The sequence below is a fragment of the Macaca thibetana genome, chromosome 17 (genome assembly GCF_024542745.1).
Source record: "Macaca thibetana thibetana isolate TM-01 chromosome 17, ASM2454274v1, whole genome shotgun sequence".
In the NCBI taxonomy this organism is placed as follows: Eukaryota; Metazoa; Chordata; class Mammalia; order Primates; family Cercopithecidae; genus Macaca; species Macaca thibetana.
The window spans coordinates 80,437,455-80,453,802 of record NC_065594.1 but is presented as its reverse complement, the minus strand read 5'-3'; the positions used below and the strand labels follow the sequence as shown (position 1 = coordinate 80,453,802).

The window sequence follows — 16,348 nt, the reverse complement described above, 5'->3', positions numbered from 1 at the left end:
CGGCCGGGCGCGGTGGCTCACGCCTGTAATCCCAGCACTTTGGGAGGCCGAGGCGGGCGGATCACAAGGTCAGGAGATCGAGACCACGGTGAAACCCCGTCTCTACTAAAAATACAAAAAATTAGCCGGGCGCGGTTGTGGGCGCCTGTAGTCCCAGCTACTCGGGAGGCTGAGGCAGGAGAATGGCGTGAACCCGGGAGGCGGAGCTTGCAGTGAGCCGAGATCGCGCCACTGCACTCCAGCCTGGGCTGGGCGACAGAGCGAGACTCCGTCTCAAAAAAAAAAAAATAAAATAAAATAAAATTCCACTCAGCCAAAATTGAAAAGAAATCATTTAAAAGCAGACAATATCAATGAAACAGATGACTCTAATGAGGTCTTACTCATCTTCCAGATGATCTACTCATCCTTTGAAGTAGCTTCAGGGGAGGTGACATTGCGTATTCAGACTGAGGGTAGCCACGGCACAGATTCTGACGTCTAGAGCACACTTTTCAAAAACCACTCTCTAGTGATAGCATTAACTAGCCTCCTTCAAGCTATAATTTAAAGGGGTGGTAATACCTACAAATTGGCAATAATTTGGTTCAGGAAGTTTAAATTATGCTATGTGCTGCACAATAGTACACATTTTTGTCACCTTTGGGTCCCCTGCTTGTGATTTTTTGGGGGTCAGATTAGGTAAACATAAATGTACATACAGTCATGTGCCATGTAACAATGTTTCAGTCAGCAGACTGCATATAGCGTATATATGACCATGGTCCCATAAAATTATACCTTTTTTTTTTTTTTTTTTTTTTGAAACTGGGTCTTACTCTGTCACTCAGGCTGGAGTCCAGTGGTGTGATCTCGGCTCACTGCAGCCTCCACCTCCCGGTTTCAAGGGATTCTCCTGCCTCAGCCTCCTGAGTAGCTAGATTACAGGTGCCTGCTACCACACCCAGCTAATTTTTGTATTTTTAGTAGAGACAGGGTTTCACCATGTTGGCCAAGCTGATCTTGAACTCCTGACCTCGAGTGATCCACCCACTTCAGCCTCCCAGATGCTGCGTGAGCCACTGCCCCTGACCAATATATTTACTGCCTCTTTTCTATGTTTAGATACACAAATCCTTACCACTGTGTTACTGCTGCCTCCAGCACTCAGTACAGTCACACGCTACACAGGTTTCTGGCCTAGGAGCAGCAGGCTAGACCGCACATAGCCTAGGTGTGTAGCAGGCTGTACCATCTAGGGTTGTGTAAGTACACTCTATGATGTTCAAACAATGACAAAATCACCTGACGATGCGTTTCTCAGAATGTATCCTTGTTGTCATTAAGTAATGCGTGACTGTACTCTAAAATTGGCAATGTTTTTAGTTGAAGCAATCTGGTAGGAATTTTTTCACTTGTATTCTTGATGAATCCAAGCTCTTCACTTGACTAGCTGGTGCCTCTTTGGGCAAAACTACACTTTTTAAAACTTTTCATGCCCTTTTCTATCAGAATTGGATGCTACCCATCTGCTGGGTTTGTGGTTAGGGCTGAGTGAACTGAAATGCCCTCACACGGTGCCAGCACATAGTAGGTGCTCAGAAAGTGTTAGCTTTTTTTTTTTTCTCCTCTGAGACGGAGTCTCGCTCTGTCGTCCAGGCTGGAGTGCAGTGGTGCGATCTCAGCTCACTGCAACCTCCACCCCGGGTTCAAGCGATTCTCCTGCCTCAGCCTCCTGAGTAGCTGAGACTACAGGCGTGCGCCACCATGCCTGGCTAATTTTTGTATTTTTACAATACAAAAGGGGTTTCACTATGTTAGCCAGGCTGGTCTCAAACTCCTGACCTCGTGATTCGCCCAGCCTCGGCCTCCCAGAGTGCTGGGATTATAGGCATGAGCCACCGCGCCCAGCCAAGTGTTAGCTTTTGTAGGCTCATTTCAGTTTGGGTTTTGCATTATGTTGAGTAGAATGCTATTTGCTCAAAATGAGGGCCAAGGGAGTTAGGTTAGAAGAATCTCCTGTTAGTATAGATTATTATCATTAAATAATGATTCATTCTGTCTTAGGTCCTCAGAATAAGAGCTGCCTAGATTGCTTAAATGCAGTCCTTCTGGGTGGAGACGGGGCACTCTCTGGATCTGTTTCATGTGTATGTTCCATATTTAAGGGAAAGAATGATTTCAGACAAAATTATGTAAACAAAACTAATGAATAGTTGACATCTTATTATGAACCTTAAGTAAAGAATAATATATAAGAGATACTGGCTACTTATCTTTTTCTTAGACTAAAATCTCTCGTTCATATTTTACAGTTAAGAGACTTAGATAAAATAATGAATTACTTTCAGCTTTTATCTTTAGTTTGATTTGCTGACTTATCAATTTATTTTATGCTACCAAAAATAAATTGCCTGTGATTTAATTTCATAAACATTAATAGATCTGCTTTGTTTTTCCTTTACTGTTTGAATCATAGTAATTGCCCCTTCTATTTGTGGAGTTCCTTATCACAAGGAGTTCAGATTTCTTTACAAAGGCTCTATAATTCATCTCTGTTATCCTGTCACTCAGCTTTTTAGAGAGAGAGGGTATTATTTTCTCTGTTTTCCCAGATGAGAGAAACTGAGGCATAGCAAGATTAAACTGACATTATCTAGGTTGATAATGTAGGTGGCTCAAGAGATACCTGGTATGCATGTGCCCAGGTGCCTCTAGTAAATAAGGGGGGTGTAACACAGGTGATGTCTGAACCCAAAAACCTGCCCAGGAAGTGATTTCATATGTGACAGGCTAGAAAACACAGGGCGTGCACTTGTGGGCATACACATAAGTATTAGGTTTCCTTCAGTCCCATTATTATAGGGGACATATTTTCTATACTGGTTTCATTTGCTATCTATTGAATATGAAGTAAGACATTGGCAACTGGCTCTAGTGTAGGGCCAGATGTATGAGTTAAGACTCATCTTTTCCGAGAGATTGCAATGTCAGTGTAGGTAGTGCGGGTGCCTGGTCTGCATGTAAATTACCCACAGTGCCTTGCATATGGTAGACACTCAATGTTAGTTATTGAATTGAGCCAAATGGAAATTGAATTCACTGAGACTACTATAGATGAGATACCAAGTATACTTATAATCATTTTTATAGTTTTTAAGGCTTAAAAGTATGTCATACTATCAACTCTGTGATACAATTCTGTAATAAATTCTTTTAACAAAGAAACAGATCATATGCCACAATGAGGTATTTTCTTAAGGAGTAAATGACCCAGGATGCTATAGGATTTTTATGCTTTCAAAACATTTTAAGTTTAACATTAGATGTTGCCAGAATATTTATAACAAATCAGCCCTGGTATTAAAGGTGCCTTTCATAACCAATGCTCTTACTTTCTTGCGTTTACATGTCACTGGGTTGTAATGGTTGTTTCATCTTCAACTTCTCCTGTGCTAGTTCATTGCCTCAGCGTGTGCATCACAAATGCTAGGGGTAAGTTGAAGAATCAATAAGCTTTTCCAATCATTTGTATTTCAGGGAAACAAAAGTCACTCTCTAAACACTATTTTAAGTGACCTGGTTGTGAGATTTTTGTTCTGTTTTGTTTTGTTTTGCAATCTAGGCAGCTATTTTTTATTCAAAGAATTCCCTCTACCTAACCCATAGGATAAAGCTGGCCTCTGGGTAAACCTGTTTACCAGTTCTTAAGGATGGCCTGCCTTCTAAGGCTGTATCAGATTTTTAACTAGTTCCTGTTCCAGAGTCCCACATCCTTCTCCCTTGATCTTCTGGTCTCTGGCATTCTGAGTGTCTAACAGAACACTGTCTATACTGCAGAGGGCGGTTGAACTCTTTGTCTGGGCTTTTTATTGAGAAAACAGAATTTGCCTGGAACAAAGGGAAACAGCAGGAGCTTGGGGCGGAAGAGGCGGGCGTCGTGTTGATGTCTGAGTAGAAGCTATATTTGTATTCTGTAGACCACAAAGACATCACTGGCAGATTGGATTTTCTGACCCTAGGTTCTTTTGTGCATAGGAGAGGAGGTAAAGTCATATGTCCAAGCTGGGTTGGGGAAAGCTCAAATTCTAATCATTTAGAGCACTTTCCTCAACACACACTTTGGCAATAGCATTAACTGAGCCTCCTCCAAGACACAGTTTAAGGACGAAAATGCCTATGAATGGACAATAATTTGATGCAGTAAGTTTAAATTCTACTGTGTAGTGCACAGTAGTACACACATTTTTATCGCCTGCGATTTCTCTGCTTGTGAGTCCTTTCATCAGAGTGGTTAAACATAAATCTACATGCTTTTAAATTGGCAGTTAAGAAAACCTGTTAATACGCACTACTGCATACTCTTCCAGAAATCTAAGTATGTTTGAGGAAGTGCTGAAACTGTAGGTTAAGATGGATAAGGCAGGATGTGGTTGTGTTTTCAGGGGTCATTTGGAAGTAGTGTTCCGACATAATGTTACTTGAATGTGTTTAAACCACTTCTGTATTTAGAGATTTTATTAGTCTTCTCAGGCTGCTATAAACACACACACACACACACACACACACACACACACACACACACAGACACAGAGATTGGGTGGCTTAGACCACAGTTTATTTTCTCACTGTTGTACATGCTGGAATTGGCAGATCAAGGTGTCAGCAGGGTTGATTTCTTGTGAGGCCTCTCTCCTTGGCTTGCAGACAGTGCCTTCCCTGTGTCCTCACGTGGTTTATCTTCTGTGCACACACATCTCTGGTGTCTGTGCCCATATTTCCTCTTCCTATAAGGACGCCATTCAGACCAGATTGGGGTCATGGATGGGGGCCCAACCATATGACCTCATTTGACCTTACTTACCTCTTTAAAGACCCTACCTCCAAATACATTTTCATTCTGGGTGCTGAGGGTTTAATGTGAACTTTGGGGGACAATACCATATAAAAAGAAATGTGATTTTACTTAGGAAAAAGGCCAGTGGTATGAATGAATGGATCTAGAAAGTGCCTCGAGCAGTCACCCTCATCGTCCCCCAGCACTGTAATCAATGTGTAGTATCTAGTGGGAAGAAACACAGGCTTCAGAGCCTGGTTCCAGTCCAACTTCACAGCCCTAGATGAGATGCTGAACGGCCCCAAAGCAGTTTACCAACTCAGAAGAGAGGGTCACAGCAGCCACGGCCTTGAGCCACCGTGAGGAGAGACTGCGATCACACAGCACGCAACACCGCACCCGGCTGGTGGGTGCCACTCGAGGCGTGCCAGCTACACACCATCTTACCATTCACCGTGACTGTTGTTAGCAGCACCCACACTTCATGCTTCTGATTGAGTTTCTATAGCATCACCTCCTCTGGGCTTGCTACTCCCTTTGTATTGTAAAGTCCCAAAAGGAGCTTTTGGTCATCAACAAATACTTTTTATTTTTATTGTGTGTGTGTGTGTGTGTGAGACAGAGTCTTACTCTGTCACCCTGGCTGAAGTGCAGTGGCTTGCTCTCGCCTCACTGCAACCTCCATCTCCTGGGTTCAAGCAATTCTCCTGTCTCACCCTCCTGAGTAGCTGAGATTATAGGCGTGCACCACCACGCCCAGCTAATTTTTGTATTTTTAGTAGAGATGGGGTTTCACCATGTTGGACGTGCTGGTCTCGAACTCCTGACCTCAGGTGATCCACCCACCTTGCCTCCTAGAGTACTAGGATTACAGGCATGAGCCACTGCGCCCAGCCAACACATTCTTTTTATTGTAGTCTTCTTGAGCGTGTGTAGTCTTGCTGCCCTGGGCTTAGTTCAGGTCCCTACTTTTTTCTTTTGTCATTTATTCTAAGCCCACATATACTTGAGAAACTACCAGACGTTGGCTTCCCTGATGCCCTCATTCCAAGGAGACCTGAGAATCCCTAGTAAATTGGCAGCTGGGAGCCCCGTTCCATCCAGCCTACTTCACCCCCTCTTCAATCATTGAAAATCCTTTCCTCATTCTCTCTCTCTTTTTTTAATGGAGGTAAAATTCCTATAACATAAAATTATCCATGTTAGTACCTCAAAAAATTAAAAACAGAATTCTGTTATCCAACAATTCCATTTCCAGGCAAATACCCGAAAGGACTGCAAGCAGAGACTCAGAGAGATTTGTGCACCCATGTTCACAGCAGCTTTATTCACAACAGCTAAAAAGTAGAAGCCTCCCAGGGTGTCCATCCAGGGACAAATGGACAAACAGAATGTGGTGTACTCATGCAAGAGAATATTATTCAGCCACAAAAGGAAGGAAATTCTGGCATAAGTGACACAAATGGACAAATCTTGTACAATTCCACTTACATGAGGTACATGGGAGTCAAATGCGTAGAGATGGAAAATGAACGGAGGTTGCCAGGGTTCGGTGGAGGGGAGAATGGGTACAGAGTTTCAGATTTGCAAAATGAAAAGAACTTTGGAGATGGATGGTGACCGTGGACTTCCACGTCGGCCTATCCTGTCCCCCTAAACAAGCCTGATCGCCCATCACGTCTCTTGAAAGCCATCACACACATTCTGTCCTGAATGTTGGGAACCTACCATTTGTTCTTGACACACTTCCCTCTCTCCTATCAGTTGGTCACCAGTTTCTATGCTTTTTGTTTCCTCACTGTTCTTCAAACCCCTCCACAGATTCACCAGCACCCTAGTTCAGTATGCTGACTTCTCTCCTAGGACTGCAGCCACAGCCTCCCCAGAGGCCCTGACATCTGCTTCTCCCCTACTCACATCCCTTTCCCACCACGGGATTTGTTTCCTATGGACATAAACCTGATGACGACCTCTGCCACCCCCGCCCCAGCCTCCTGCTCTGGGTGGAATTGTGCCTCCCAAAAGCTACGCTCCAATCCTAACCCCTGGGACCTGGGAGTATAGTCTTTTTTGGGAATAGGGTTGTTGCAGATGTAATTAAGATGTCAGTTAAGATGAGGTCATCCAGGAGGATGGTGGGCCCTTAATCCAATGTGACTGGTGTCCTTTGAAGACAGGGAGACAGACAAGAGGTGAGATGGTCATGAAGACAGAGGCAGAGGTGGGAGCGAGGCATCTGCAAGCCAGAGATTACGGGCAAGCACCATGAGACAGGAGAAAGGCAGGGAGCAGTCGCTCTCTCAGCCTGTGATGAGACCGGCCCTGCCAACACCGTGATCTCAGCCTCCGGGACTGTGAGAGAAGTGTGTTGTGTTAAGCCCCTCAGTGTGTGGTGCTTTATTGCTGCAGCCCTGGGGCACTCACACACTTACAGACCCCGCCCCGCCCAGCCTCGTGGCTCTGAGGACAACGACTGATCCAAGCCTGCCCTTGCCCAGGGTTCCCTGCGAGCACAGCTGCTCCTCCTGGGCTCTCTAGCGTGCATCCCTGCTCTGCGTGCTCCAGCCACATTGAGGCCTTTGCTCAGACCCTGTGAGAATAATACCAGAGACAGGGTGGCTTCAACAGCAGACACTCACTTCTCACAGTGCCAGAGGCTGGAAAGCCCATCAAGGTGCAGGCAGTTGGTTGTGTGGTGAGGGCCTGCCTCCTGGTTCACAGACGGTCTTCTCACTGTGTCCTCACGTGGCAGAAAGGGGGCATGGGAGCTCTCCAGGGCCTTTTTGACGAGGGCACTGATCCATTCATGGGCCTCCACCCTCATGACCCAATCACCTCCCACAGGCCCTGCTTCCCAACACCATCACATTAGGAGTCAGGATTTCCACATTTGGATTTGGGGAGTCCACAAACATTCTGCTTAGAACAGATACAGAGTAAAATGCTCTTGATGCTAGCTATAGAAGAAAGGTGTCATCCAAGAAAGGGCCATATTTGTTTAAATGGGTGGACAGAATCATGCTTTCTTCCACTCATGTCCACATGAGATTGGACTTTGTTATCTCAACTCTCGTGGAGTGTGTAGGTGAGGGGGATTTGAGGTTTTGATGATAAAAACAAGCCAGGTGTGGTGGTGTGTATCTGTAGTCCCAGCTACTTGAGAGGCTGAGGCAAGAGAATCCCTGAATCCCAGGAGTTCAAGGCTGCAGTACGCTATAATTGCACCTGTGAATAGCTACTGCACTCCAGCCTGGGCAACATAGCAAGACCCCATCTCTAAAAATCAAAAGTAAAATTTTAAAAAGCCAAGCTTTGTAGTTTTCTGGCTTTCTCTGGTGAGGTCTTTAGTTATTTCCCTTCTGTTGTACTTTAGAGATGTACCATGCCTGTACCCCCTTTCTTCTGATCCTCTTACAGGGTTGGAGATGAAAGCACAAGCAACTCCTAAACCCTGTAAGGTTTTAGCTAAAGTTCTGGTGGGTGATTTTTTTCCTCATCCTTTTGTCTTCAGTTAGAAGAGATGATGGGGTCCAGGCTCTGAACAAGAAGTCTATCTGCTGATGGCCCAGTTATTCTCTCTCTGCAGGTTCACTACAACATTGGCAAAAACCTGGCTGATAAAGGCAACCAGACAGCTGCCATCAGATACTACCGGGAAGCCGTAAGGTATGGCGAGTATGTCTTACAGAGGAATTATGTACACAGATCGTTTTCACTTTCTGGTATGAAACACCCATTCCTTTAAAGACCCCAACTTTGCAATATCTTTGCCGATTCCTGAGAGTTTAGTAAAAATTTACACTGAGTATTTAATGGTCAGCTTGGTTTTTCTCTCAACTTCCAGATTAAATCCTAAGTATGTTCATGCCATGAATAATCTTGGAAATATCTTAAAAGAAAGGAATGAGCTACAGGAAGCTGAGGAGTTGCTGTCTTTGGCTGTTCGAATACAGTAAGCATTGTTTTTTATAATTATGCTAGTGACAAAGAAAGGAGCTCCTGCATTCTGTCGTCTAAGCCTTTTGTCTTCTTGTTTATCTTTGTGAAAACTGCTCCTCTAGGCCAGACTTTGCTGCTGCGTGGATGAATCTAGGCATAGTGCAGAACAGCCTGAAACGGTTTGAAGCCGCAGAACAAAGTTACCGGATGGCAATTAAACACAGAAGGAAATACCCAGATTGTTACTACAACCTCGGGCGTCTGGTAAGCTCGGGGTGCCATGCCTGCGGAAGGAAAGATGGGTTCTTTTTCTTATTTATAATAAAATGACATAGTGACACCCACCTACCCCATACATTTTATGAAGTTCTTTCACATGTTTTTATCTCATTTGAAGGTAGCTATTTGATTTCCTTATAAGTAATTTTTTAAAGCTCTCATTAGAGAGCAGTGCAGTGTGAAATAGTCAAGTTTAAGAGGTCACCCAGGCAAAAGGTTAAACCAAGGAATAAATTAAAATGTTAAAAATCCCGTCCGCCCTGTAAAACAGTGCTCCAACGGGTAACTTCCTGATAAACATCGGTTTCTCTGTTTTTAAAACAAAAATTGAATAAGAACAGAAATTAAATAAATCCGTAGTATGATTTCTGAGCTCCCTTGTTCTCCTTCTTCAAGGGAGCAGAGCTCTTCATCTGCAGGGAGCATTTCTCCCAAAAGCAGCTTTGGAGGGCATGGGATTTACTTAAAAGGGCTTTGACATTATTTGGTGGAAATAAAAAATAATGTGTTCTATAGTAGCTTTATATTTTTGGTTATTGACAGGATGTTTGTGAAGATCTGATTGCTCTTGATTTTCTTGACAAAAATAAAATGAGACACACACATAGCAAAATTCTTAAAACACGAATGGTTGTATTCTTCCTATAATCAACCATTTAATTTGGTTTCAAGAAACCAGATATGTACGTTCCTAATATATTTAGATGTATTCGATAAAAATTGCTAATTAAAAAAAATTTTGTTCATTTTAACCAAACTGGAATATATCCATAGTGATGTGACTTTCACGGAAGTTTATATGTAGATTTCCAGATTTTACCCAGCTTAGCCTTACAGGTAGGAAAGCATCCTCGTGTTCTAAAGAGATACCTGCTTACCCTCATTTTAAAGGCCTGAAGCTTCTTGGTTTTGTTTATTTTTTTGTTTTGTTTTGTTTTGTTTTGTTTTTTGAGACAGAGTTTCACTTTAAAGAATTCTTATGTTGTCAAAACTGGTAGTTCCCTTTGCTGCTTGTTGTGGGTGTGATGGCTTTCAAGGATACTTCATGGAGCTGGGGCGCTTGGCTGCACACAGGCCCTGAGAGCCGGCTCTCCCAGTGGCACGGCCGCGGTGCGTGCCATAGCTTCTGGAGGTGGTGTTTTGTTTTGTTTTGTTTTGTTTTGTTTTGTTTTGTTTTGTTTTGTTTTCTTTGAGACAGAGTCTCGCTCTGTCGCCCAGGCTGGAGTGCAGTGGTGCTATCTCAGCTCACTGCAAGCTTCGCCTCCCGGGTTCACGCCATTCTCCTGCCTCAGCCTCCTGAGTAGCTGGGACTACAGGCGCCCACCACCACGCCCGGCTAATTTTTTGTATTTTTAGTAGAGAAAGCGTTTCACCGTGTTAGCCAGGATGGTCTCAATCTCCTGACCTCATGATCCGCCCACCTCGGCCTCCCAAAGTGCTGGGATTACAGGCGTGAGCTACCACACCCATCCTGGAGGTGGTGTTTCTACTGATAACAAGTAGGTGACTGGCTTAGAGATGGAGGTCATGATGACCACAAGGAAGGGACTGGACCCATACAATGTACTAACCCCCAAGACAGCTTTAGGCACCAAGGAAGACCCTAATTTAGCCCCCTTCTTCACCAACAAGAAAATAGTGGGTGCATCTGTGAAGAGGACAACAGTGCTGTCATCTGGTTTTGGCTGCACAAAGGCAAGACCCAGCAATGCCCCAGCTGTGGAACCCATTACAAGCTGGTGCGTTGAGCGCCTGCACCAAGTTACTCAAAATGTGCTGTAACGTTTCATCTTTCCAGCAAAGACTAGCTGTTGCATTGGCTCCTTTTCCCTCTGTAAAAAAAAACAAAAACAAAAACAAAACCCTAACTAGTAGTTTCCAAACTTGACATGCATCCAGACTGTCCCACCCCATCTCACATTTAGGGAATCAAAGACTCTATAGAGAATCTGTGTTTTTAAAATAACAATAATAAACTGGGCCCAGTGGCTTACACCTGTAATCCTGGCACTTTGGGAGGCCAAGGCGGGCAGATCACTTGAGATCAGTTCAAGACCAGCCTGGCCAACATGGCAAAACCACGTCTCTACTAAAAATACAAAAAATAGCCAGACATGGTGGTGTATGTCTGTAATCCCAGCTACTTGGGAGGCTGAGACAGGAGAATCACTTGAACCTGGGAGGCAGAGGTTGCAGTGAGACAAGATTGTGGCACTGCACTCCAGCCTGGGCAACAGAGCGAGATTCTGCCTCAAAAAAATTAAGTAAAATATCAATAATGAATCACCCAGGTGATTCCAGTACCCTGTCGTTGGCCCTGCACCTGGGAAGCAGCTCTGTCTGAACTTGGATGACAGGGTAATCACGTCAGAGAGAAGCCATGGTTTGTGGGGAACAATCCTAGAAAACATTGACTGCTTTACATTTATTGGAAAACGAGGCTTTGGTTTTTACCATAATGTGAATGTCTTTGGTGTTACTGTCTTTGTTTCTGGACTGGGTAGCCATGATTTTGCGAGTTGTGGAGATAGAATCTTAAGAATGGAGAAAACAAGATGGCAGGAACATCTGGCTAACGGTAAAATGTGGCCTTTCCCCCTCTGCAGAAGTCCCTCTACGTGGACGAGTAATGCTTGTGTTAGAAATATTAAAGTAAAGTGGTTGCATGCATTAGTCTGTTTTCATAATGCTGATAAAGATATTCCCGACACTGGGTAATTTATAAAGAAACAAAGGTTTAATGGACTCACAGTTCCACGTGGCTGGGGAGGCCTCACAATCAGGGCGGAAGGTGAAAGGTACAACTTACATGGCAGCAGGCAAGAGAGAATAAGAGCCAAGCAAAAGAGTTTTCCCCTGATAAAACCATCAGATCTCATGAGACTTAGTCACTACCATGAAAACAGTATGGGGGAAACTGCCCCCATGATTCAGTTATTTTTCACCAGGTCCCTCCCACAACACATGAGAATGATGGGAGCCACAATTCAAGATGAGATTTGGGTGGGGACACAGCCAAACCATATCATTGCATTTTTATTAAAAAATGCAAAACATGTTTCAGTTATGATATGCCATAGGAAGATACATCCTCTATGTGCTGACTCCAGTGTGGAAAGGAGGAATTATTTCTTTCTGGGGACAGAGGCAAGGGTGGCAGGAATGTGGCCGAACCCATGGAATGGCATGATGCTTGAACAAGGAAGATTAATGGCAAGATACTCCTTTGTCTCACATTAACTTTCTTCAGAACCACTGACCTTGCGTGCATTTTTGTTCTTTTACGTTTTAAAATTCTGTGCTTTATGACCTAGTTACCTGCTTTGATGTTGAAACTGCTTTCTCTGTGAGACCTGAAGATTCCAGGAGAGCTGAAACTATTATAATGATCGGCTGTTTGTTCCTGGGGGGAAGGGGAGGCTGTGAAACCTCAACATAATGTTATGAGTGGTGACTTCAAAATTCAATCACATACAAAGGAGGGACGATCCTCACAAAGTTAGTGAAGTGAGAATAGGGGTGGGGTGGAGGATGGGAACACATGAGGTCTTACCTGAATTCATGCATTTGGGTGGTTATGAATATATGGGTGTAGGGATTACCATTTCTGTTCACTATCTGTTAAACTAGTAGTCAAGTGACTAAATATGAGACTTGATATTCATATGAATTCTTCTTTTGTCCCTTTTTTTTCCTTTTCTGGAGGTTGCTCTTCTGTTACTTTATTGCTCACAAAGTGAGTGGGTCTGCCCACAGCCTCCCAGGTTGTCCTCTAGGCTCTACAGCTTAGTCTTCTCCCCTCTCCTAGTAACTGCCCGTCACTGCAGTTCCTTGGGATTTGGAAAATAGAGGATTTATAATAAATGCTCCTTCTGTAAGAGTGATGTCCAAAGGGAAGAATGTAGAGTATAAAGTACCAGCTTTCATCATGTGCTGTAGTCCTTGGGATTCATTACACTTTCACTTGGAAGATCATCTGTAGCATTGAACAGATTGAGACCTTGTACTGCTTTTTGTTTATATTGTTTACTAATTACGCTACTGTGAAATGGTCTTCCTGTGTTCCCTTCCGCCAACTGTTCCTGCTTATTTCGGGCTTTTGCTCTCCATTGTGGTTTAATTATCCAGCTTTTTCCCGTTTGACAGCTTAAAAGCATTAAGAGCTTAATCTTTAACAACTCGACCAACCCATTTATATATTGGCAAATAAGAACTTAATAACTTAAGAGGGTTTTTTTTTAATTGGTGGTGTTTTAAGAAATCACTCTCTAGTAACAGGAGACAGAGATTTGTTTTGATTTCTAGACCCCAATATGGAAACAATATAAGGAAGTTCTCTTGTGGAACAGGAAATCAGGAAGAGCGCGATTACTGGGACATATTACTAATCTTAGAAAGTTACAGTAATAGCGGCTAGAGGGATTACCGAAGACAATGCATGATGGAAGGACTGGATGTGTTCAAGAAAACAGAAACCATTCTAAGTGTTTTAGATAGAGAAGACTTAATATGGGGAATTGGTTAGACTATCATTGGAAGGCTGGCTGAGCAAAAATGGGATGGTAACATGAACTCAGAGGTTAAAGGGAATCCTATAGGTTTGGGAACAGACAGGAGAAAGTAGCACTACCAGGATTTAAGAAATCACAAGAGGTTCCAATCTCTGGAGCTACCACAGGGTCAAGAGCTGTGATCATGGGAGACAGACCACTGCTTCCACCCTGGGATGGTGTAGGAGGGGATGTAGTCACTTCAGAGACACTGCCAGGGGAAGGAAGGAGAGAGTGGGAGGAAAGGACTGCTCCCCTCTCCCCACCACCCGGCACCTGTTGACAGAAAGGAACCAAAGGGTGAAGAAACCTGGGAAATGTAGTTGCAGACTCCCAGCCCCTGCTTCTCGGAGCAGAGTACAGAAGGGTGGGCGTAGGACTGCTGGGTAACTGATGTTACCCGTCTACTTCCTGGATGAGCAGTTTTGGTTAAATCACCACTTTTCTCTGCCTCCCTGAAAGTTTGTTCCCTTTGTGTAGATGCTATAAGATGAGTAGAGTTTGAGACAAAATGAAACCAAATTTTATCTGATTCAGTCTATTCTTCAATAAATAGCAGTAATAATTGTAGTAGTAACAGTAAAGTAGTAATGAATTTTGTCATGTTGGATAAATGAAGTTATGTTGGTTGTTCTGGGTGTGTTCAAATGTCACCATGGATTTTGTCCAAGTGACTCAAACGCATATTATGGTGGAGTGAATTGATCTGAGGAATCACTGGAACATCAAATAGAGATAATTAAGTGTTAGAATAATTAAGCATCCCAAATTATTTTAATTTTCTGAACTTCTCCTATCATTTCCTCATTAAAGGGGTAAAAATATTGTAACTTGAGTTTCTGAGTCTCATGGGAAATTCCGAGAACATCTTAGCAAATGGATGTTCATAAGTGTTTCCATAATTCCATTAAAGCTTTCTTTTTCTTGCATAATATGCTATCTATTTGCTGTGTAGCATAGGACAAGTCAAAATGGTTTTGTCATCTAAAAAAAGGACAGACTTGCCAGTGAGTAAGTAAACAGTCTTAAACTCTGACAAATTGTGATCATTTGTACTTTTTGCAGAGTTAAAGGATCAAGTACACTCAAATAAAATGTGCATTTGAACTGAGATAAGAGGGCAACAGGGTCACCTGGTAAAAAAAATCCATCTCTCTCTCTCTCTCTCTCTCTGTGTGCTTTTATTAACTATGCAAATTGAGAGCTAGCCATTTTATATTCTGTTACCAATGTTAACATTCCCTCTCAAAAGAAGCAACAAAAATCTGGAAGCATTCCCCTTGAGAAATGGAACCAGGCAAGGATGCCCACTGTCGCCACTCTTAACATGGTATTGGAAGTCCTAGCCAAAGCAATCGGGCAAGAAAAATAAATAAAAGGCATGTAAATAGGAAAATAAGAAGTCAAGCTATCTATCTTCATGGACCATGTGATTCTACACCTAGAAAACCCTGCAGACTTTACCAGAAGGCTCCTAGAACTCATAAACAACTTCAGTAAAGTTTCAGGATACAAAGTCAGTGTACAAAAGTAAGAAACATATCTATATACTGATAACATTCAAGCTGAGAGCCAAATCAAGAATGCAATCCCATTTACAATAGCCATAAAAAGGGTAAAATACCTGGAAATTCAGCTAATCAAAGAGGTGAAGGATCTCTACAAGGAGAACTACAAAACACTGCTGAAAGAAATCAGAGGTGACACAAACAAATGGAAAAATGTTTCATGACCATGGATTGGAAGAATCAATATTATTAAAATGGCCATACTGCCCAAAGCAATCTACAGATTCAACACTGTTCCTATCAAACTGCCAATGTCATTTTTCACAGAATTAGAAAAAAGCTATTCTTAAATTCATATTGAACCAAAAAAGAACCTGAACAGCCAAAGCAATCCTCAGCATAAAGAACAAAGCCAGAGGCATCACATTACCTGACTTCAAACTATGCTATAAGGCTATAGTAACCAAAACAGTATGGTACTGGTGCAAAAACAGACACACAGATGAGTGGAACAGAATACAGAACCCAGAAATAAAGCCACACACCTACAGCCATGTGGTCTTCAACCAATTTTTTTTTTTTTTTAAAAGCAATGGGGAGAGGGCTTCCTAGTCAATCATGCTGGGATAGTTGGCTAGCCACAAAAGAGTGAAACTGGACCCCTACCTTTCACAATACACAAAAATTAACTCAAGATAGATTAAAAATTTAAATATAAGACCTCAAACTACAAGAATCCTAGAAGAGGCTGAGCTCAGTGGCTCACAGCTGTAATCCTAGCACTTTGGGAGCCAAGGTAGGCGAATGGCTTGAGCCCAGGAGTTTGAAACCAGCCTGGGCAACATGACAAAACTTCATCTCTACAAAAATCCCAAAAAATTATCTTGCCATGGTGGTATGTGCCTGTAGTCCCAGCTACCTGGGAGACTGAGGTGGGAGGATCACTTGATCCCAGGAGGTCAAGGCCATAGTGAGCCACTGGTTGCACTACATCACACCACTGCACTTCCGCCTGGATGACAGAGTAAGACCCTGTCTTTTAAAAAAAAAAAAAAAAAAAAAAAGAATCCTGGAAGAAAACCTAGGAAACAGTATTCTAGACATCAGCCCTGGGAAAAAATTGGTGACTAAGTCCTCAAAAACAATTGCAACAAAAACGAAAATTGACCTAATTAAACCAAAGGTTTCTGTACAGCAGTAGAAACTGTCAAGAGAGTAAACAGACGACCTACAGAGTGGGAAAAAATATTCATAAA

General features: G+C 42.9%; 1 protein-coding gene across 7 annotated transcripts in view; it reads left to right on the top strand.

Moving 5' to 3' along the window:
* The window catches only part of TMTC4 (transmembrane O-mannosyltransferase targeting cadherins 4), a 70,342-nt gene that overhangs the window by 40,654 nt on the left and 13,340 nt on the right, over window positions 1–16,348 (top strand). For all 7 annotated transcript variants that reach the window (XM_050765970.1, XM_050765972.1, XM_050765969.1 and 4 more), the window contains 3 exons: window positions 8,403–8,482; window positions 8,661–8,768; window positions 8,878–9,019. In XM_050765970.1, coding sequence (XP_050621927.1) covers window positions 8,403–8,482; window positions 8,661–8,768; window positions 8,878–9,019 — 330 coding nt within the window. The remainder of the gene's footprint in view (window positions 1–8,402; window positions 8,483–8,660; window positions 8,769–8,877; window positions 9,020–16,348) is intronic.